This window comes from Plecotus auritus (genome assembly GCF_963455305.1).
Source record: "Plecotus auritus genome assembly, chromosome: 1".
Taxonomy (NCBI): Eukaryota; Metazoa; Chordata; class Mammalia; order Chiroptera; family Vespertilionidae; genus Plecotus; species Plecotus auritus.
Window position 1 is genome coordinate 233,362,869 of NC_137770.1, and position 23,835 is coordinate 233,386,703.

At 42.7% G+C, this 23,835-nt stretch overlaps 1 protein-coding gene across 1 annotated transcript in view; it reads left to right on the forward strand.

Annotated features, from left to right (window-relative positions):
• The first annotated feature begins 4,269 nt into the window (after nt 1-4,269).
• Nucleotides 4,270-23,835, forward strand: part of SEPSECS (Sep (O-phosphoserine) tRNA:Sec (selenocysteine) tRNA synthase) — a 35,149-nt gene continuing 15,583 nt past the window's right edge. Inside the window, exons 1-6 of the mRNA XM_080641235.1 lie at nt 4,270-4,492; nt 5,292-5,446; nt 8,751-8,869; nt 10,658-10,816; nt 13,518-13,671; nt 17,059-17,161. Of these exons, the coding sequence (XP_080497361.1) occupies nt 4,379-4,492; nt 5,292-5,446; nt 8,751-8,869; nt 10,658-10,816; nt 13,518-13,671; nt 17,059-17,161 (804 nt within the window). The 5' untranslated portion in view covers nt 4,270-4,378. The remainder of the gene's footprint in view (nt 4,493-5,291; nt 5,447-8,750; nt 8,870-10,657; nt 10,817-13,517; nt 13,672-17,058; nt 17,162-23,835) is intronic.

Sequence of the window (23,835 nt, forward strand, 5' to 3'; positions counted from 1 at the left end):
AATAAACCCAAGGAAAATAGAAGGAAAGAAATAATAAAGATGAGACCAGAAATTTAGGGAAATAGAGAACAAAGAGATAATTAGTAAGATCAATGATGAAACATTCTAGGAAATACCTAACCGGTATGCCTCAAAACTGTCATAGTTATGGAAAATAAGAAGAAACTGGGAAATTGTCATAAACCAAGGACACTAGGGAGACACGATGTCTGAAAGCAATATGGTATCCTGATTGGCACATCAAAAAAGGCAAGCAAAAGTCCAGTACAGTGGAGCAAGCAGCTTCAGGTAGAACTAAGGCCAAGATCAGTACTAATGGCAAGTGAGAAACAAAAATTTTGTTAATTGTCCCGAGGACTTGAAATAATTGATATCCTTATCCATCTGGTTTCTTTCCTTGCAAGACCAAAGCATTACAAGGGCTAGTGCAGGGTCTGAGAAAACCTATGTAGTTGAAGGATATAAACCTATGTAGTTGAAGGATATAGCTCTGAGCCCTTGCTTTGCTTCTGACTTCAAAGGATATTGGGGTGTTTGGGCAACAGTTTGGTAGGATCTATCTACTTGCTCGGTGTCAGTGGACTTTGAAGGTCATAGAATGTCAGGTTCGATGTTAAGACATTATCTGGGTATGTATCGAATATAACGGGGAAGGCAAAGGTATAACAGGGCAGACACAACTTGTTTATGAATAGAAAAGTTCTCTGGAACTTTAAGAAGTAGTTCCTCTGTTGAGCATTTAATATTACAATTCCACTTGCAGAGTAAGTCTCTCTTTATTAAATTTGCAGGGTTGGAGTCCCATAGAGTAGGAAGATATGTTTCTCATTCAAGTGCCCAAGGGTTACAGTTAAGGGCTGGAGATAGGAAAAATATGTGGGTGATGTGAAAGATAGGAAGAGGTAGAGCAAAGATGAGGGGTTTAATGTAGTAAGAGGAGCACCCTTACCTACCAGGAACTGATGAGTGTGACCATCTATATTTGTTGAACTTGAGTATTTAGGGTAAAAATCAGAGTATTGGGAGCTTTTTCCTTCTCCAGAGCACCTACATTGATCAGAATTGAGGGATTTTCTTTGTCTTGGTTTTTCTAAAACTGGACATTCTTTTTTCCAGTGTCCCTTCTGTTTACACTATCTATGCTGTCCTTATCAAAAATGGTGGCTTGGGAAGTGGGCCACTTAAGCTGTTGGATCTGCAAGATCATGATTTATTTTGGATTCTATCTCAGTTTTATTCCAAATCCCTCTCAAAATGTTCTGACAGGTGTTTTAGTTCAGGCAAAGGTGCTATTGGTTACCCCAACAAAGTTTGTCCAAGTGAATGCCAGTCTGGAGAGAACTGCAGACTCATTGGTCTCTAAGGATGCTCCAACAACAGGCTTAAAGGGCCCGGACCTGTGTTCCACCCTGTGATTCTGCTTCCTACGACAAACAATGGTTGCAGGCAGCACAATACAAAATAGAAGTACGAAAGGGAGTCAACAAGGATGAAAAGGAATAGAATGATTCTACCAAGGATGCCTAACAAATGGGAACCAATAACGAAACCCGGGCACCAACTTTAGAATAAATAGCTGAGCAACCCAATGCAAAGACAGCAGAGTTCATATCCAGCATTGACATACCACAGACGTGACAAGCCACAAGCAGCGAGGTACAAGGGGCCTCTGTGGGTACCTCCTCTGGTGGAAGGCTGGGCATGCAGACCATATCTCCATGGAGTCTTCCAGGAAAACTGTGGAAATAAACGGAGACCACCCAAATAACGAACAGATTTTTAGAGCTTTCTAGAGCAAGGGAGATAGTCACTATACTTGCATTGGGAAGACTCAAAGGCAGGCAGGGGAGTGGGAAAGCTTTATGGGAAAAGAATGAGGAAAAGTTCAGGTGTGCTCTGGTGGGAGGTTATAGGCAAGGAGAAGATGGAGGTTGGTTAAAGAAACGAGCATCGTATGTCATTGGTTTGGGGAGCATGTTTCGCTTTCTCTGGTTGGTTCTGCGGTGGAAGCAGGTGAAGAAGTTGGGGAACGGGCAGTCATGGGCCGTGTTCTCATTGTTCTGGGCAGATTGCTGCAGAGGTTTTCGTTTGGTTTCTTGGCTACTTGCTGCTGAGGCTGTGGGTTGGGGTTCTCATCGAGCCCTTGTCCGTTGGTATAATCAGTCTATCAAGGTGAAGCTGTCACTGAGCAGTTAGATTTCATTTAATCATCATAACTATCTCCTCCAGGTCCCTCTTGTACAGATGAGGAAAAGCAAAGCTCAAGGGACTATGAATAATGTATCCAAGGCCATACAACTAGTGACAACGAGCAAAATTCAGACCTATAAATGTTGGACCTTTTTTTTAAGGTCCATCTTGTAAAGACCATAAAATTATTCTGATGCTGCCCTATCTGTTAGAAACAGTAGGTTCTCAAAATTTCTCATTGTATGAATGAATGGATGACAATAATTTTGGAACACTTCTTTTGAAATTGTCTCCACAGCCTGCATTTTTTTAAAAAAAAAATCCTTCAATGATGGCATGTCTTGATAGATGTAGATTTTGGAAACAAACATTTTTCCAAATTAAGACTGGCGAATAATGTGAGAGAACCTGCTGGCTCAAAGCCTAGTGTGTACATTCAGTAATGAGATGGATCTTGGGCTTTTTGCATATCCTGGATGTGATCTACAAAGCAGTTTTGAAGGCTTTTCCAAAAGAAAAGTTGTAAAAATAGTTGCATTTTGGGAATAAGTTCTCAACTTTTCCAAAGTTTGGAGGCCAATGCTTATTTTTTTAAAAAAAATAAGCTAACTCCTCATTATTTTTGCAATTTATCTTTCTGTGTAGTTTTACAGTTCTCAAATTGTCTACATCATTCAACAAATATTTGTTGAACATCTATTATGTGTTCAGTGTGTGCTTTGAACACGGATGTGAAATATAGGTCTGTAAACTAGGAGCTCTAAGTGTAGTTAAGGAAGACAGAAAGTTAACAACTGAAATGCAATTGGATAAGTACCATGGCTGATAAATGGCAGGATGCCCTGGGAACATGCAGTAGGAACAGTGGTGAGTTGGTACAGGTTAAATCACTGACACCTGGTGGGGCGGGGGTAGTGAGATAAGGGCCTGATTTTCAGCATGTGCTGGTTTCCATGGTGTAAATACTCCCCCCATTTCAAGCTACCAACATGATGCCACCTAAAAGGAAGTTGGATAGAGATGTGCAGCAGCACACCATTATATCCCATTTCCCCTATACAGATACAATCGATGCAAATAACGTCAAAAGCATAGATAATAGTAAAATATAGTAAAACAATTGGGAAATGATGAGTTCAAGCATTTGTTACTTTCGCTTTTAATACAGTTAACTTAATTATAAACTTACCTAATTTATTGTTAAAGAACAGTTACATTTACCTAAAAACCAGCTCACAAAATTACTGAACATTTAACTATCAGCTCTTGCAAGCAAGTAGGAACCAGTGCAAATGGGCTCTAGCAAGCCCCAGGACAAAAGCAGTGTCTGGAATTACTGTAGATTCACCTAAAGGGAAGATGGTTAAGAAATTGAAGGCAGGGATCCTGCCTTTTCATTTCTGTATCTCTGGCACCTAGCACTAGGTTGTTGAATGGTCATTAATGCAAATCATTAATGCAAATTAAAAAAAATTAGCCCCTACTATATTCTGGGCACTATTCTAGGAGCTTGGGGGTGGGGGTGGGTGGGTATGGCAGTAAAAACCAAGCCCCTGCCTTTGGAGAGTTTACATTCGTGTGTGTGTGTGTGTGTGTGTGTGTGTGTGTGTGTGTGTGTGTAATGACAAATGCCTGTCATGTAAGGCGGCGGGGAGTAGGGTTAAAACGTCTGTAGTGCAAAGGAGAAAAGGAGTGAGAATTGCTTATCATAAGGGTTGTGAGACGTATAAAGGTTGAATGAAATGTCCTGGAATCTGGGAAACACGATCTAAGGAAGGCTGAAGCACAGACTTCGCGCACATCTCACCATTTCAACAGGACTGGGACACAGGGTAACTTACGAAATTTTTTCTTTCGAGAACCCCACGCAGTTGCCCTTCACTTTCCTCAGCCTTTTCGCACAAGTGCAGTCTTTCAAGTCCGTCTCAGAAAGCCGAAGGATTAGCCTGACCAATCAGAGGCAGCGAGGCGGGGCTAATGTTCAGTACCCGCTGGAGCCCGCCGCGCATGCTCCAATGCATCTATTTCGGGTACACTTTCTGGGCCACTTTTGCGCATGTGCGAGAACGAGACGCAGAAATTTGGCCCTAGGTGTTGCCGTACCGTCCGGGCGGCGAGTAGCGTCCCGGTTTTGTTGTGTGTTCGTTTTGGTGTCAACTGTTCTAACGCCACCGTTGCTACCGCCAGTATGAACCCGGAGAGTTTCGCGGCCGGTGAGAGGCTGGTGTCGCCGGCCTACGTGCGGCAGGGCTGTGAGGCCCGCCGCACGCACGAGCACCTCATCCGGCAGCTTCTGGAGCAGGTATCGAGGGGTCGGGTGGCTGCCCGCCACCGAGCCCCCAGCTCCGCTGCGCCCCCGTGACTGCCGCGTCCAGCTTCACCCACTTCAGTTTGCCGGCCGAGAGCTGTCCCCACCGTCTGTCGCAGCTGGGCAGGCACTACGCCGACCTGCTGCGCTCAGCTCCTTCTCCACCTCGCCGCGCCCGCACAACCAGAGAGTGTATTAGGGCGTGTGTGGGGTCGAGATTTTGAGTCCCGTTGTGCGTAACTTGGGGATGCGGAAGGGAGTGGAAGTCCCAGTTGGTTTACTTTTTTGTTTGCGGAAAGGGCAAAGTTCGCACCTCCCACCTTTCACTCTTCTCGAGAACTCGGGGAACACGTGTTCATAAATCATGGTATATACCAAGTGCTGCCTCGGAACATCACCGGCATTTCCGAATTTTAATTTCACTAAAGTTTGGCAACCTGTAGCTTTAACAGTCTGGGTTGAAGAATCTTCGTTGAAGATAAGGTTTTATTGGTTTTCAGTAACCTTAACTTGCTGCAACTTTAAATCGGAGTAAATCTCATCGCATTTATTTATTTATTTATTTATTCCTTCTCGAATCTGCAGATAATTGTAGTGTAACATAAACGTTCTTCCTAGTTGAGATTTCTTCATAGTGCTGAATTTCTATCTGAATTTTAGACAGCAAGGAGCATGGCAAAGTAACACATTAAAAGGTTTTCAAATGCATCGCGGTGCATTCTAAGGAACGACGAAACCATCTTAAATATAATTAAATTATAATTCAATATAATTATGTGTTTTTTGTTTTAAGGGCAAATGTCCAGAGGATGGTTGGGATGAAAGTACACTTGAACTTTTTCTACATGAACTGGCGATCATGGATAGCAACAATTTCCTGGGCAACTGTGGTGTGGGAGAAAGGGAAGGGAGAGTGGCTTCGGCTTTAGTTGCTCGGCGTCATTACAGGTATATTTTTTCAAATAGCATGTGAAAATCTTTCCTTGCTTTTTTTTTTTTTTTTTTTTTTTGCTAAAAACAATGATGGCAGTATTCATCATATTAGATTATAAAGTGTCTGTTTGGAACCTATTTCTTCCCAATTCAAATGGGCATGTAAACTTAGATGCAACAATTTAATCTGAGTAGGTGCTTTTCAAGACAGCAGGGTAAAAGTGCTTGTCAGGTTCTGGGTAGTTAACAATACTGGTTATATGTTCTGTTAAGAACAATTAACCTAATGAACCTATTATTCATATGAGTTTAAAATATCTTAAGGTTTTTTATGATTTTCCATGTTTCTTTCCTACAGTTGCAAGTGTTTTTAGAGAATGATATATAGATAGAACTATAAATCATTGTTTATCTGCATCTAAACTGAATCCCATTTTATAAGCACCTTTGTTGCAATAGATGTAGGAAAGGGTATATTCAATTTAATGTTAGATTTTTAAGTTACTCTTCTATTTTTTCAAAAAGCTTTTCATCAGTTCTGATAACCATTTAATTGACAGTGATTTCAAATATAGTCATTTCTCTATTCTCCTACCTTTCTGTGAAATATAGGTAAACTCTAAAATGAAAACTCCTATCTTCCATGATTTAAAATTTTACTGAAGTTTGACAACCCCTAGGTTTAACAGTCTGGTTTTAATAATCTTCGTTGAAAAAAGTTCCATGATGACATTTTCTATCCCATAGTTGAATTTTATTTCAATTAAAACCACCAAACTTCTAGTTGAATCAAAAGGTTCAAATTCAAGTTGTAAAATAAACTAGAGGCCTAGTGCATGAATTCGTGCATGGGTGGGATCCAGCTGGCCTGCCCTGATCTGGGCTGATCAGCCAGGCTGGCCAGGGGGAGGGGCTTCGGGCGGTTGGCCGGCTGGCCCCACCCCCTGGTAAAATTCCTGGTTGAACTTCGGGTAGAACTCCCAGTCGAGGGGACAATTTGTATATTAGCCTTTTATTACATAGGATAAGTCGTGGGATGTAATGTATAGCATGTTGCCTATCCTGTCTAATAAAATAGTAATATGCAAATTGACCATCACTCCAACACACAAGATGGCTGCCCCCATGTAGACACAAGATGGCTGCCACAAGATGGCTGGCAGGGGAGGGCAGTTGTGGGTGATCAGGCCAGCAGGGGAGGGCAGTTGGGAGGGACCAGGCCTGCAAGGGAGGACAGCTGGGAGTGATCAGGCCTGCAGGGGAGGGCAGTTAGGGGTGACTGGGCTGGCAGAGGAGGGCAGTTGGGGGCTACCAGGCCTGCAGGGGAGGACAGTTGGGGGAGACCCAGGCCTGCAGGGGAGGGCAATTGGGGGGGACCAGGCCTGCAGGGGAGGGCAGTTGGGGGGGACCAAGCCTGCAGGGGATGGTAGTTAGGGTTGACCAGGCCTGCAGGGGAGGGCAGTTGAGGACAACCAGGCCAGCACGGGAGGGCAGTTGGGGGGGCCAGGCCTGCAGGGGAGGGTAGTTGGGGGGGGACCAGGCCTGCAGGGGAGGGCAGTTGGGGGGGACCAAGCCTGCAGGGGATGGTAGTTAGGGTTGACCAGGCCTGCAGGGGAGGGCAGTTGAGGACAACCAGGCCAGCACGGGAGGGCAGTTGGGGGGATCAGGCCTGCAGGGGAGGGTAGTTGGGGGTAACCAAGCCTGCAGGTGAGGGCAGTTAGGGGCAATCGGGCCGGCAGGGGAGCAGTTAGGCGTCGATCAGTCTGGCAGGGGAGTGGTTGGGGGTGATCAGGCTGGCAGGCAGAAGTGGTTAGGGGCAATCAGGAAAGCAGGCAGGCGAGCGGTTGGGAGCCCGCAGTCCTGGATTGTGAGAGGGATGTCCGACTGCAGTCAAACATCCCTGGAGAGGTCCCAGATTGGAGAGGGTGCAGGCTGGGCTGTGGGATACACCTCCCCCATGCATGAATTTCGTGCACTGGGCCTCTAGAAATTAATAATACTGTTTTGTATATTTTAAAGTTGCTAAGAGAGTAGATCTTAAAAGTTCTCGTCACAAGAAAGAAAAATTCGTTACTGTGTCTGATGACGCATGTGAACTAGACTTGTGGTGATCATTTTACAATGTATACAAATATTGAATCATTATTTTGTTTACCTGAAACTAATATGATGTTATATGTCAATTATATATGTCAGTTAAAAGAAAAACCTTATTGCAGTTAAAACTAATGTTAATGATAATGAATGTATAACTTGGGTGAAAAATCCATGTTAAAAATGGTCTGATAAGAGTTATTATCTGTAAAAAATGCTTTGTACATGAGGTTTCAGTGGTAATGAAGTGTGACACTAGTGTTCTGTGATAATTCCAGTATGCAGAATTTCCCATCTATTTAACTGTAAATTACAAATAGATTTTTGATTTTGAAGAATATTCAGAGGTTTTCTTAAACAGTGTATAACATCTAATTTAAAATGAGTGGATTAGCACATGCATTTTCAAAGAATGGGTTAAGGCAATATTTGCAATATCAACTCATCCCCATTGGAACTTAGTCCCCTACTCTGATTAGGGGAAAAGGAAAGAAAGAAGAGAATTTAATGCTGTAGATATTTTGCTTTTCTACCGTTGCACTACAAACCTCAAAAACGTAGTGGCTTGAAACAATCCTATATCATCTCCTAGTTCTGTGGGTAAACTGGGCTCAGCAGGGTTATGATTGCTTTGGGCTTCGCATGTAGTTGCAGTCAGATGGTGGCTGAGCATTTAGTCATCTGAAGGTTCAACTGGGCAGTTTATCCAAGTTGGCGCACTTAGGTTGCTGGGAGCTCAGTTGCTCTCTCCATGTGGCTTTGGCTTTTCCCAGGAGGGCATGTGGATTACAAGAGGGAGTCCTCAAGAACAAACCCTTCAAGAGCCTACGTAGGAAACTTTAAGGCTTCTGCTCTAACTCAGAAGTTCCAGATCATTACTTCTGCTACTTTCTTTCTGGCTCAGCAAGTCTCTAAGGCCTGACCAGATTCAAGTGGAGGGAATTAGAATCCATCACTTGGTGTGGCAGTACCATATGGGCATAGGGAGAAAAGGAATTAATGGTGGCCAGCTTTGGAGACTAGATATGAGAGCAAAATGGATGAATTTGTTTCAACTTAATAGGATAGTTTCATATTATTAATAGTTTATGCAATATATCTACAAAAGTATTGCTCCTGGTATTTTTTATTTTTATTTTTTGGTTATTGCATTTGTATACTTATACAGTGGATTACTTAGAACACTGAATATTTTTGTCCAGTTGTTGGCCCATTTTTTGCTTAGGTTCATTCATGGAATTGGACGATCGGGTGATATTTCTGCTGTGCAACCAAAAGCTGCAGGTTCTAGCCTTTTGAACAAAATTACCAATTCTTTGGTCCTGGACATCATTAAGATGGCTGGTATGTACTGTGTTAATTGTAATACTTTTGGCTGACCAGCCACACATGCCTTTGCTTAGTTTCTTTTATTAATGTCTCTTTCAAAAAGGATACAAATGATTTTTGAGAAGACGTATCTATCTAATAAAGAGGGAATATGCTAATTAACCATCACTCCGTCATAAAGATGGCTGCACCCGGGGCTTGACAGGGGACCTCAGGCTGGCAGGGCTTGACAGGGGATCTCAGGCCTCGCCCCCCACCCAGCGGGGCTTGACAGGGGACCTCAAGGTGCAATTCCCGTCCAGGTGCTGGGATAGGGGACCTCAGGCTGCTCCCCCTGCCCCAGCGCCTGGCCGGGGGACCTCAGGCCACACCCCCCACCAGGTGGGGCTTGACAGGGGACCTCATGCTGCACCCCCCCACACCCCAGCACCGAGCCAGGGGACCTGAGGCTGCGCCCCCCTGCCGATGGGGCTTGACAGGGGACCTGAGGCTGTTCCCCCCTCCCAGTGCCGGGCCGGGGGACCTGAGGTTGCACACACACCCCCCCCCCCCCAGCCTGGTGGGGCTTGGCGGGGGACCTCAGGCCATGTCCCACACCTGGCGGGGCTTGACGGGGGAACTCAAGGCATGCGCCCTTCCTCCCCCCGGTCTGGGCTGGGGGACCTCAGACCACGCGCCCTGTCCTGGCGCCAGGCCAGGGGACCTGAGGCTATGTTCCCTGCCTGGTGGGGCTTGACAAGGGTGGGACTAGCCAGGTCTGGATCTATCCCAATGAGGGGTGGGGGGCCGGCCGGGTCTGGGTCTCATGCGATTTTGAGGCGTATGTGGGTGGGCAGGGACTTGACTCTGGGTCCCATGGTGTGCCCCAGACTCTGACAGGAGGAAGGTTTTCATATACATTTTACTAATTTTCTTTCATCTCTGACACTTCTATTATAGAGAAAGGACAAATAGCAATATTAAATTATTTCCTCTAATTAATCCCCTTTTAATGTGCACGAATTTCGTGCACCGGGCCACTAGTATATATATAAAAGGCTAAGCGACCATCCAACTGGCCGGGAGGTATGACGTGCACTGACCACCAGGGGGCAGACGCTCACCGCAGGAGCTGCTGAGCTGCGGTGACTTGGGAGCAGCCGTTCTTAGGTGACGCATCCCGGAACCAGAGAGGAGGGAGCCCAATTCCTCGCAGGGCCCTGCAATTCCACCTTTGGCCATGGGTTATGTTGTTGTTGGGGCACTGTTGGCCCCGAATCTGGTTTACTGTACACTTGCGTTTTGCGTTCCACACTCTGTACAATAGGAACTTTGCAGAGTGCCCTCTCACACTCCGGAACCTCTTGGGGGATGCCAGAGATCCGGTTTTGGCCTGATCCCGGCAGGCCAGGCCAAGGGACTCCACCTGCTGGAGGGACCCTACTCACTCTGCAGATGCCCTTTGAGCCACGGTGCCGCCCCAGGTGCGGTTGGCCAGGGTGGGACCACGGGAGGTTGGCTCCAGGGCTTGTCCGGCTCATCTCACCCAGTCCCACGCTGCCGGCCACCTTCTAATTAATTTCCTTTCAATGTGCGCAGATCTGTGCACCATGTCTCTAGTGTATATATAAAAATCTTTAGAATAAGATAGAAAATCAGATCATAAGCATGAAGGATGAAATTGGCAGTGAGCTTCCTGAGAGTACAGAAGAAGCAGCACTAAATCTACAACTCTTATTATTTGCTAGAAGTATATAATTCCTTCAAGAAGAAAGCTGGTTTTTCAATGGAATAACTAATTTCTGTTTTACTTCTTATTCCTAGGTGTCCATACAGTGACCAATTGCTTTGTAGTGCCTATGGCAACTGGTATGAGTCTAACTCTGTGTTTCTTGACATTACGACACAAAAGACCAAAGGCAAAGTATATTATATGGCCACGAATAGACCAGAAGTCCTGCTTTAAATCCATGATCACTGCAGGTAAAAGAAGAGTGTTGTATGTAATGTATTCAGTATCACAGTTAGACATTTCAAACTTTTTATGTAAAGATATATAAATGAAAAGAAACTAAACCTATTTCTATTGTGATAAAATATACATAAAATTACCATTTTAACCATTTTAAAATGTACAGTTCCATGACATTAAGTACATTCACATTGTTGTGCAACTATAATCACCATTTATCTCCAGAACTTTTTCATCCTTTTAAACTGAAATTTTGCCCATTAAACAGTAACTGCCCCTTCCCGCTGCTCCCAGTCCCTAGCAATCATCATTCTCCTTTCTGTCTCTATGAATTTGACTACTCTAGAGTATTTTCCCTTTGTGACTGGCTTATTGTACTTAACATCTTTAAGCTTTAATCCATGGAATACTACGTGTCAGAATTTCTTTCCTTTTTAAAGACTGACTGACATTCCATTCTGTGTGTGTGTGTGTATGTGTATGTATGCTTGTGCATGTGCGTGCATGTGTGTGTCAAGTCGAATTTGAGAATTTAACGTTATTTTTGAATGACTTCAGTCTGTTGTATGAAATGAACAGTATTGGGCTGTAATTGAACTGCATAAATAATCCTAAAGAAACTCATGTAAAAGGATTTATATTAAGGACATATAGCAGAAGTTGATAGACTTTAAAAAATACACTGATTTATTTTAAATGGTATAAAGTTATCAAGTCTGTTAATGTGCATCCTGTTAACCAAAGAATTGATAACCACATTCTTGGAGTTTGGAAAAGATTGCCTTATTGAAAGCTATTTTCCAAAAGATGTTGGCCTACGATTTACAGTTTATTCTTTTTCAAGATAGCCCCTCTTCTTAGGAAGCAAGATCGTTGTGTTAGTAAAAAAAACACCACAACTTGTATTTTAATTGCTTGAAAGCAAAATAGGGTTGGGTCTAGAGAATCTGAGAAACAGTAAAAATGAGCTGTCTTCAGGAAGTTACTTATTTAAGTAAAGTTCGTATATTTGTTTTAATAGCTATGAAGGTATGGATTTAAAAAACCTGGATACCTCTGAACCACGTATTTGAAATGATGATTTTATAGTGACCAAGGTTTGATATTTCTGCAGACAACTTGGTGTGGATTCTAAAACTCAAAACTACTTGCTCTTAACTTTGCTCTAACTTGCTGTGTGACCTTGGGGAAACCACTTAATTTTCCTGAACTTTGGCTCCCTTATCTTTGAAATGAGTGAGTTGAGCTAAATGATTTCTAAATCCTTTAGGCTTTTAAATCCATGAATCTAGCCTGCTGCTAGATTTGGTATTTGGGAAGACTGAAGATGAGACTGCATAATAACTTTATGTGCAAAATTTCCCAGGTTTATTTTCTATCCAATTTCTGAGACTTAAACCTTTAGGTTTTACTTTTACCTTAGGTTTTGCTTGGTTAGGTATTTACTAGTATCATAGAGGACATCTATAATAATAAAAGGGCAATATGCTAATTAGACCAGACATCTTCCGGATATCATTCTGGACATCCTTCTTGACAAAGCCAGGGCCGGAGGGAAGCCGGCCAGGGTCCCGGGTGCCTGCGGGCGGCTGGAGGAGGGAAGCAGCCTGGGTCCCGGGTCCTGGGTGCTGGAAGGAAGCCAGTGCTGGAGGGAAGCTGGTGCTGGTAGCTGGGGGAAGGAAGGCCTACCTACTCTTGCATGAATTTTCGTGCATCAGGCCTCTAGTAGTTATATAAGTGCTTTGTACATTATTTAGTGTATATGTTGCTTATACAACTTTTTAAGTTTATGGATACCTAAATATTTACCTTATAAGGTTACATAGTTATTATTTGGGGGGACCTTGGATCACATGCTAGTTAGGTGTACTAATTCAATTGAAAACAGTTTTTAAAAATAGGTTTTTATTGATTTTAGAGAGAGGAAGGGAGAGGGAGAGAGAGACACATCAATGAGAGAGAAACAACAGTTAGCTGCCTCCTGCACGCCCCTCCACCTGGGATTGAGCCTGCAACCCAGGCATGTGCCCTGATTGGGACTAGAACTGATGACCTCTTGGTGCATGGGACGATGCTTAACTAACTGAGCCACAACAGCCAGGACAAAAAACAATTTTTATATTTAGGTTATAGAAGGCCCTTGTAAGCCATCTTCTTTCTTCATTGATGGTTTTGCTATCTCGAAAAATGAAATGAGTCAGTGATCCCTAGGCTACTAAAATGCATTACCTTTTTCTTTAGAGGTAAAACATTAAGTTGATGATTGTGATTTGTTTCAATACTTGAGTTATTATTTTTATTCATATCTGAAATGAAGTGAACTTTAAAATAAAACTTAAGCATTGCCAGAGAATGTGTAGATTTATTTTTCTGTGGACTAGTGATCATTTTTGTCATCAGCGGCTGTTACTACTTTTATAGGTGTATATTTAACATATGTTCTCCTTACTTCCCAGAATTAGTCTTTTTTTGTCATATCAAAGTGCTAAATAGATTTGTGGTCCTAATTGTGGTCTAGTGGTCATGCACATTATTTTGACCTGCCTTTGACTCATTCCTGTGTTGAGCCAGGTCTTTATTGCTAGAGGAGGGTTCATCGACCAAAATAAGTATTTAGAGTTCTTGTGTAGAATAGCGCTACTTCCTAGAGTTTCAGGGTCTACTCTTATATTAGTTTACACTAATACTTTGATTTCTGATTTGGTTGGTTAGGTTTTGAGCCCGTGGTGATAGAGAACGTTTTAGAAGGTGATGAGCTGCGCACAGACCTGAAAGCAGTAGAAGCTAAAATCCAGGAACTTGGGTCTGATAACGTGCTGTGTGTTCATTCTACTACATCCTGTTTTGCTCCAAGGGTACCTGACAGGTAAATGATTTGTGAATATTGTCCTTTAGGTATTCATCAGTCTTTTATGTACTTACTTATTTTAAATATATTGTTTATTGATTTCCGAGAGGAAGGGAGAGGGAGAGAGAGAGAGAGAAACATCAATGATGAGAGAGAATCATTGATCAGCTTCCTCCTGCATGCCCCCACTGGGGACTGAGCCCGCAACCTGGGCATGTGCCCTTGACCGGAATTGAACCTGGGACCCTTCAGTCCGCAGGCCGACACTCTATCCACTGAGCCAAACCAGCTAGGATTTCATCAAGTCTTTTAAATAAAGTATATATATACTAATTTTCAAAGATGCTTAAGTAACATTTGGCAGTAAATAGGTGAATGGACTGTTCCAAGAGAATAGATTGACCTTGCTGAGAAACAGCATCATCTCTTGAGAAAATAAAAATTTAATATAGAAGAAGAAAAAGCAACTAGTACCAAGTGGAGATTCCTTTGTCACCCAAGTAGATGCAGAGCATCTGTTTTCTTGCTCTTTTTTCTGTTTCTGATTTCTTGGCATCTTTTCCCTCATTATGTAATAGAAGTTTCTAAACAAAATAGTGGGTTTACTTCTTTTTATTGTTATCTCCACTCCTTTGATCTAACAGTTCTCCTATGTAGGAACTATCAGTAGTAACAAATTTTAAACAGAAACTTTTAGAATTATTTGTTGCCCTTTGAATATTTTTTAAATGGAAGATTAAATATACACAGTGGTTGCCTTTGCATTCTGAGAAAAATGCAAATGTTTAAGAAAATAAAAGCAAAGGGGAAAAAAGCAACTGTTTACTTTTCTAAAGGATGGACACAAATTTTTAATCTGAAAATGTAATATGCTTAGTTATAGGAATACAGATTTCTAGTTTTGATAGCAAGTCTTTGTTTCATTTTAACATTTTGAATAGAAATGCTAGTAATTTGTTACAATTATATTGATTTTGTACTGTTTTTGTAGCACCAAGTTATACTTTGGTTTCCATGGAATAACATAATTTGGCAGTAATGAATACATATTGGCTTTTACTATCTTATATATGGACTTTTAAAACCATGCTCATGAAAATTTGCCTTGCTGCAACCATGAGTCTGTGAATTTTAAGATTATATTTCAAATAATACAAGAATTAATAATAATATAAGAATAAACTATTTCATGTACTCACAATTGTAAACTTAGTTTTGCCCCACCTTGTATTGTATATGCTTTATTTATTACTTAACCAATTATATTTTAAATTTACACTGAAATATTAAACATCTCTCTTCTTTCTTCATTGATGGTTTTGCTATCTAGAAAAATTTTAATGTGATAGAAATAAATCACATTTCCAAAAACAGCATATGGATATTTGTTAGTTAGATTATTTATCCTTGAGGATAGTATTGTTTCTGTCTCATCTCGACTAGCTCTTTTTGCATGTTTACTGTATGCCTGGTGAAGTATTAAGTATTTTACGTGTATAAAGTTTTTTATCAGTAAAATTCTCATATACCACTTTTTAATGGTATTATATGGTGAGTGTTTCTTACAAGAGTGAACTTTAGGAAAGTGGTGATACATCGTTATTAGTAATATGTTTGAATTTCTGATTTTATTAAATTTAAAAATTTTGATGTCTTTACATTAAGCTTAATTCTTTTGTAGTCTTAATTTGGATGGGTAGATACTGTCTTTATTAGTTCATTAATTGGACAGAGATCATTATGGGGCTGGGCCCTGGACTGGGATGGGGAACCAGGGGTGGGTGGTGGTGGACGCAGCCTCTTTCCCAGGGTGGCCGAGGGCCGGCTCCCTCCTTGGTGCTGGCGGCCAACCTCCTGCTCCCTGTCCCTCCCCTTGTTCCTCCCCACAGCCGGCAGGCCCCGATCAGCCTGGCCCCAATTGGCCCTGATCACTGGCCAGGCCTAGGGACCCCACCCGTGCACAAATTTCATGCACCGGGCCTCTAGTTACTAGGTGTACTGGTTAATAATGCGGATTTTGTAATGAAAGAAAACACGATAATTTCAAGAGAAACATCAGAAGTGCTTTATTCAAAGTAATGTCCATCGCTAGCTACACATTTCCCCCATCTTGAGGTAATTTGTGGATACCATCCCAATAGAACTTCTCTTGTTTTGAGGCAAACCATTCAGAGACCCAATTTTCCACTTCTTCGTACGTTTTGAAGTGCTGCTCAGAAAGTGCGTGTGCCATTGATCGGAACAAGTGGTAATCTGAAGGAACAAGGTCTAGTGAATACGGTGGGTGGGTTAACACTTCCCAGGCAAGATCTTTTAATGTGTCTTTAACTGGTTTTGAAGTGTGTGATGATGCGTCATCATGAAGCAAAATTACTTTGCCGTGTCTTCTGGCCCATTCTGGTCGTTTCACAATCAAAATGGTTCAAATTGATTATTTTTTGTCAGTCACTGGTATTAACGGTTTCACCTGGTTTTAGAAGCTCATAATACACCACACCTTCCTGATCCCACCAAACACAGAACATTGTCTTCTTTCCGAAGCGATTTGGCCTTGCAGTTGATGTTGATGGTTGACCTGGATCAACCCATGATTTTGTGTATTTTGGATTCTCAAAATGAATCCACTTTTCATCACAGTCACAATTCAATGCAAAAAAGACTTTCTTTCATGCCATTGAAGCAACATTTTACTGATGACTTATCGGTTTTCCATTTGTCTTTCGTTCAGTTGATGTGGCACCCATTTCCTTCCTTTAAAATCTTTCCCATTGCTTCTAAAGGATCGGAAATTGTATGCTGAGCACCGTTTAATCTTTCTGCAAGTTGTTTTTGAGTTTGACACGCATCTTTATCCAATAATGCTTGTAATTGTTGGTCTTTAAACTTTTTCGGTTGACCTAGACGTTCTTTGTCTTTCACATCGAAATTATCACTTTTAAAGCATTTAAACCAGCGTTCACAAGTATCTTGAGATGGAGTATGTTCACCATGAGCTTCCCGAAGTATACGATAACTTTCAGCAGCACTTTTCTTCAAGATAAAGTAATGAATTAAAACTTCCCACAAATGCTCTTTTTTTTGGCATGAAATTCGACATTTTTAAGCGTAAAAATATCTATGATGTTAACACCTTCAGCAAATTTGACATATGAAATTTTGAAGCTCGCTGTCAATACAACAAAATAGCGCACATATCAAAGCATATATTTATCAACATATGTGTAACTCCATCTATTGAAAAAAATCTGCATTATTGGTACACCTAGTATATGCTAAAATACTGCTGTGGAAATTTCAGTTTTGTCATCTTTTCCTCATGTACATTAACAATGACTATTGGTTTTCACACTGTAATTTATAAAAGCATAATATGAATGTGTCTTTCTATTGAATATTTGTTTGTAGATTAGAAGAACTGGCTCTTATTTGTGCTTCTTATGGCATTCCACATATAGTTAACAATGCTTATGGATTGCAGTCTTCAAAGTGTATGCACCTCATTCAGCAGGTAAAGTTTTAAAAGTATGTCAAGAAAAAAATGGATTTTAACATATATGATTAATCCTTTGTTTTTCTTCAATCCAATATTGTAAAAACAGTTATCTAGCACCCTCTATTTTATGGAGCATTAGTAATTTGCATACAATATTCATTCAGTAAGAGTCATTTTTTGGTAGTATGGTGGTAATTGTACTAATAACTTTGATCTAACCAACATAGAAATATTTCAGGAGCTTAATTTTTAACTTTCTGAGTTATTCTCATTTTTGTAATATACTGTATTATGGTATTTTAAAAACTATATTGATTTAATACTAATATTTAAGGAAATCACTTTGCCTTATTATCTTAGACTGTGGAAATGACTTTATTTATAAACATTCTATTATACTAGTGACCCGGTGCATGAAATTCACTCAGGAGGGGGTTTCCTCAGCCCAGCCTCCACCCTCTCCAATTGGTGACCCCTTTGGGGATGTCCGACTGCTGGGGATGTCTTGCAATCTGGGACTGCTGGCTTCTAACCGCTCACCTCCCTGCCTGCCTGATCGCCTCTAACTGCCTCTGCCTGCCTGATCGACCCTAACCTCTGCCTGCCTGCCTGATCGCCCCTAACCTCTCTGCCTGCCTGCCTGATCGCCCCTAACTGCCTCTGCCTGCCTGCCTGATCGTCCCTAACTGCCCTCCCCTGCTGGCCTGATCTCGACCCCACCGGCCCTCCCCTGCTGCCCTGATCTCGCCCCCAACTGCCCTCCCCTGCCGGCCTGATCTTGCCCCCAACAGCCCTCCCCTGCTGGTCTGATCTTGCCCCCAGCTGCCCTCCCCTGCTGCCCTGATCTCGCCCCCAACTGCCCTCCCCTGCTGGCCTGATCACCCCTAACCTGCCTCTGCCTCAGCCCCCACTGTCATGGCTTTGTCCAGAAGAAGTCGGATGTCTGGAAGATGGCAGGTTAACCCGTTCTAATTAGCATATTACCCTTTTATTAGTATAGATAGATTATATAGGATAGGATTGCTTAAATGGGGGGGGGGGAAGCCTTTTTCATCAGGAGGAGATGCTCTTGGCACACAAAAATACATAATCCCTATATCTGGACTGATAGCCAGCCATATGCACTATACTGCCAAACCAGTCATTAAAAAATTGAACCGCTTTTTTACATCTTACTCCAAGTAGCTGTTGCTCTTAAAACCCCTCCTCAGCCCTCACCTTAGGTTGTGCCTTTGCAGTTCACCCAGATTAGGTTCTGATTGGTCGGTTTCTATGCCAGTCAGTGTCAAAAGCTCTGCCTCTTAGGCAGCCATTGGCTCCTCGTGGTTCACCCAGATTTGTTTCTGATTGGTTGGTTTCTATCCCAGTCAGCGTCAAAAGCTCCTCCTCCTAGGCAGCCATTGGCTCCTCACAGTTCACCCAGATTTGGTCCTGGGTGGTCGGTTTCTATGCCAGTCAGCGTCTCCGGGCCTATCTCCAGGCCTGATCAAAGAGGCAGGGCTGATCAGCAGCCCCCACAGAGGCCTGGAGAGAAAAAGAGGTGTGGCTGCTGGCGAAGCCTGGAGAGGAAGAGAGAGGGAACGGCTGATCAACAGCTGCCACGGAGGCTGCAGATCAGACCCTACCTCTCTCTCCCCGGGCCTCTCTCCGGGCCTGATCCTCAGCCCCCTTGGCAGTCAATGCTGGGTTACTGCACCCGCAGCAGTGGCAGTCTGTGCTGGGTCGCCACGGCAACCCAGCACTTACTGCAGGACTGACTTCCGGTCGGTTAAGCCTTTGGTTGTTTTGGACGTTACAGACCCTGGGTTTTTATACATTAGGATAACTATGGAATAAGCAAGTTTTTAAAAATGTTCACTTAGTTTTATAAGCATCAACTAGATCCCAATCATCTGTTTTAGATTCTTATTTTGAAAATATCCTTGCGTTTCTCATCCCCATCCAAAATAAGAGTCACAGCCATGGCCTGCGAGGCTTCGTGTACTCAGGCCTCTGCAACTCCTCTGCTTTCATTTCCTACTGCTCTCCTCTTACCCATTGTCTCACTGCACATGACTTCTTTCTGTTCCTCTGTCACATCACATGTGCACACACCACCAGGCTTTTGCTCTTGCTCATCCCTCTCACTGTATTGCTCTTCTAGAGAGTTGCATGGCTTCTTACTTCACTTGTTTTTTAGGTCAGTGAGACCGTCTTAGACACCTTATCTAAAATAACCCCTCCCTCTCCCTTGCCAGCATTTATACCCCCCTTTTCCTGTTTTACTATTTTCATTGATTTTAAGGTGCACATTTTTTCACTTTATAACATCTCTGAAATTGGAATGTTTTGCAATCACTGGCATCTTATAATGTTAACTAGAGGCCCGGTGCACGAAATTAGTGCACGGGGGTGTGTGTTCCTCAGCCCAGCCTGCACCCTCACCAATCTGGGACCCCTCAAGGGATGTCCGACTGCCCGATCGGGATCGGGCCTAAACGGGCAGTCGGACATCCCTCTCACAATCTAGGACTGCTAACTCCCAACCGCTCACCTGCCTGCCTTCCTGATTGCCCCTAACCGCTTCTGCCTGCCAGCCTGATCACCCCCTAACCACTCCCCTGCCAGCCTTATTGATGCCTAACTGCCCTTCCCTGCAGGCCTGGTCCACCCCAACTGCTCTCCCCTGCAGGCCTGGTCCACCCCAACTGCTCTCCCCTGCAGGCCTGGGTCCCTCCCCCAACTTCCCTTCTCTGCCGGTCCAGTCACCCCTAACTGCCCTCCCCTGCAGGCTTGATGGCCCCCAACTGCCCTCTCTTGCAGGCCTGGTCCCTCCCAACTGCCCCCCCTGCTGGCCATCTTGTGGTGGCCATCTTGTGTCCACATGGGGGCAGCCATCTTTAACCACATGGGGGCAGCCATCTTGTGTGTTGGAGTGATGGTCAATTTGCATATCACTCTTTTATTAGATAGGATTGGCATTTTTTCTTACCTAGTGTTATCCTATACAGGTATAATAAAGAGGTAATATGCATATTGACCCTCACGCCATCGCACAAGTTGGCCGCCCCCATGTGGTCAAAGATGGCCACCACAAGATGGCTGGCAGGGGAGGGTAGTTGTGGGCCATGAGGCTGGCAGGGGAGGGCAGTTGGGGGCAACCAGGCTGGCAGGGGAGGGCAGTTGGGGGAAGCCAGGCCTACAGGGGAGGGCAGTTAGGGGCGGCCAGGCCAGCAGGGGAGGGCAGTTGGGGGAAACCAGGTCTGCAGGGGAGGGCAGTTAGGGGCGGCCAGGCCAGCAGGGGAGGGCAGTTAGGGGCGACCAGGCCGGCAGGGGAGGGCAGTTGGGGGTGACTGGGCCGGCAGGGGAGGGCAGTCGGGGGTGACCAGGCTGGCAGGTGAAGGCAGTTGGGGGGACTAGGCCTGCAGGGGAGGGCAGTTGGGGGCGACCAGGCCTGTAGGGGAGGGCAGTTAGGGGAAACTGGGCCTGCAGGGGAGGGCAGTTGTGGGCAATCAGGCCGGCAGGGGAGCAGTTCGGCATCGATCAGGCTGGCAGACGAGTGGTTAGGGGGTGATCAGGCTGGCAGGCAGGTGAACTGTTGGGAGCCAGCAGTCCCAGATTGTGAGAGGGATGTCCCTGTGGGATTGGGCCTAAACTGGCAGTTGGACATCCCCAAGGGGTCCCAGATTGGAGAGGGTGCAGGCTGGGCTGAGGGACACCCTCCCCAGTGCACAAATTTCGTGCACCAGGCCTCTAGTGTAAAATAATGTTGCTTCTTAAAATTGATGGCCTCTTGCTCTTCTTCTCCATAGCACTTATTACCATTTAATAGGTTATTTTCTTATTGTTAAGTTATTGACAGTAATTAGAATTAAGTTTCTGTTAGGGCAAGGATTTTGTTTTATTCATTGTTATGTCCTTAACTAGAGGCCTGATGCATGAAATTCGTGCAAGAGTAGGCCTACCCCCGGCTACCGGCACCGGCTTCCCTCTGGCACCTGGGACCCAGTCAGGTACCAGGGACCTGGGCTTCCCTTGCAGCCCTGGCTTCGTCCAGAAGGTCGTCCGGAAGGATGTCTGGTCTAATTAGCATATTATGCTTTTATTATTATAGATAATTAGGACAGTACCTGGTACATAATTGATACTCAATAACTAGTTACTAAAAAAAGGGAATGAATAAATGAAGCATTATATTTACTTATAGTGGTTAATTATTCATACTGTATTAGGATGGGGATAGATATTACCCCTGTACGGTATGAGTTTTATGATTTGTGTACATAATGGTATTAATAATCACATTTAGTTTTGAAATACATATGATTTAATGTCATGTGGACACAGGTTATTCATACATTATCTGTGGTCTTCTCCAACGCAGTGGTGAATGCTCCTTAGCCCAGTAAATCTTATCTGGTAAATTTTTTGTTTTTTATTATTTGTGTATACTAGTATCATCTCTAATATAAATGTGGTTTATATGATAGTAATAGCCAATTTGCTAATTTCTTTACTCAAAGGTTGTACCAGTTAGGATATAATTGGCTGAGAGTAACAGAAATTCCCACTCAAATTAGCTTAACCAGCAAGGAAATAGATTTGTTTACCTAAGTCCAGGGGTGGAGTACACTGCAGGCACTGTATGTCAGTGTTTTGTAAGAGCTACCATTTTCTTGGAATCCTTTTCTATTATTCCTTAACTTTTTTTTTTAATCCTCACCCAAGCATATGTTTTAAGTGATTTGAGAGTGAGAGAGAAACATTGATCCGTTGCCTCCTGTTCTCACCTTGATCAGGGATCAAAGCCACAACCCTGGTATGTGCCCTGACCAGGAATCGAACCTGCAACTCTGAGCCACATAGCCAGGGCTTATTCTTTAACTTTTTAAGGCTTCATCACAATTCTAAACTAGATTTTGTTTATTTTGAATGGTAGCAGAGGAAGGTTTTATAATTCTTGATGCTGGAAATCTTAAAAAATAATTTAATTTCAGTGATTTATTTTTATTCCACCTCCCGCATTCCCCCTTCTCTCCCCTTTTCCTTAATTTTTAGCAGCTTCAATTCTTTTAAAAGTCAAATATATCAGCATTACTAAAAGTTTAGAAAAGTGAGGAAGTAGAAGCTTATTCATAACCCTGTTACCTTAACAAATAATCATAGTATTCTATGTATCTATTTTTTTCTTATTTTATATACATTTATTGCTCTTTATATAGTTACAGTCATTGTGTACATTTAGGATTCACTTTTAAAAACAGAAAATATTGACATTGAAACGGGGACTCAGAACTGTTGGACATTGAAATTGGGACTCAAACATTTTTTGTTATTATATGTTTATTTCTAGTCTGCAGAGGCAAGATTTTTTAAAGGAAAGAAATGGGGGAAAAATAGATACAGAGGCAAAGAAGCATTGAACAGACTGTCAAACTACAGCGGGAAGGCAGGGGAGGTTGGGCGGGGGCTGTAAGAGATCAACCGAAGGACTTGTACGCATGCATATAAGCATAACCAATGGATACAAGACACTGGGGGGCGGGGGCAGGTAAAGGCATGTACTGGGCGGAAGGGGAGGCCGGGGGGTGGTCAATGGGGGAAAAAAAAAAGGAGACATATGTACCACTATTTGTAATACTTCAAACAATTAAAAAAAATAAAAATAACAAAAAAAAGAAAGAAAAAATATTACTAGTATAGGCATGTCAACCGAACTGTTATCTAAGGGTATTTTTTTTTTCATTGTCAAAGCATACATTTAATAAAAATAACACATGAAAATATTAAAAAAAAACAGTGAAAATATACTTAATTTTAAACTTAACATAATCTTAGATTATATGCCTATAAAGTTTTATAATGATAACTTTAATGGTTCCTTGACATTTACTGCAATATTGTTTACTAACCTGGAAGTACTCTGTTTTGGTGCTCATACATACTTTTGAATACTAGAAATCTGGTGGCATATTCAAAGAGATTAAGACTAAAAGAAAATGAGCTTCAGGATATAATATAAAAGTTTCCCTTGTAGTTGTGAATCAGGAATACCGTACTCTGTCATCACTTCTCTTCATCCATGAGATGGTTTTACTAAAATTTTAACCAGATAATAACACCATAAGATTGGTGAATAAATTTTAAATGTAGCTATTTTTAAAACTTGTTGTAGATACTGTGTTAACTTCTAAAATTATCATTTATTCACAATAAAATAAGCAGTACATAAACATTCCATTTTCCCCCAAAGTTCTCCTCAAAATAGAGGTGGTGTCACAGTTCCTTTGTTTATTTATTTATTTTTGCTTATTTTTAATATATTTCTTTTATTGATTTCAGAGAGAAACGGAGAGGGAGAGAGAGAAACATCAATGATGAGAGAGAATCATTGATTGGCTGCCTCCTGCACACCCCCTACTGGGGATCCAGCCCGCAACCTGGTCATGTGCCCTTGACCAGAATTGAACCCTGGACCCTTCAGTCCGCAGGCCGACTCTGTATCCATTGAGCCACCAGCTTGGGCGGCACAGTTCCTTTAAATCAAATAAGTACTTGGATCTTGTTGAGTGCTGTTTGCTGTTTCATGCCGTTCTAAAAAAAATTAGCTAGCTTTAATTCTTCCCAGTAGTTCTTGTTAGTAATATATACTATTTACTCATTACCCACCATGTGTCAGGCATCCTGTTAGACTTTTCAAGTTTGTTAGC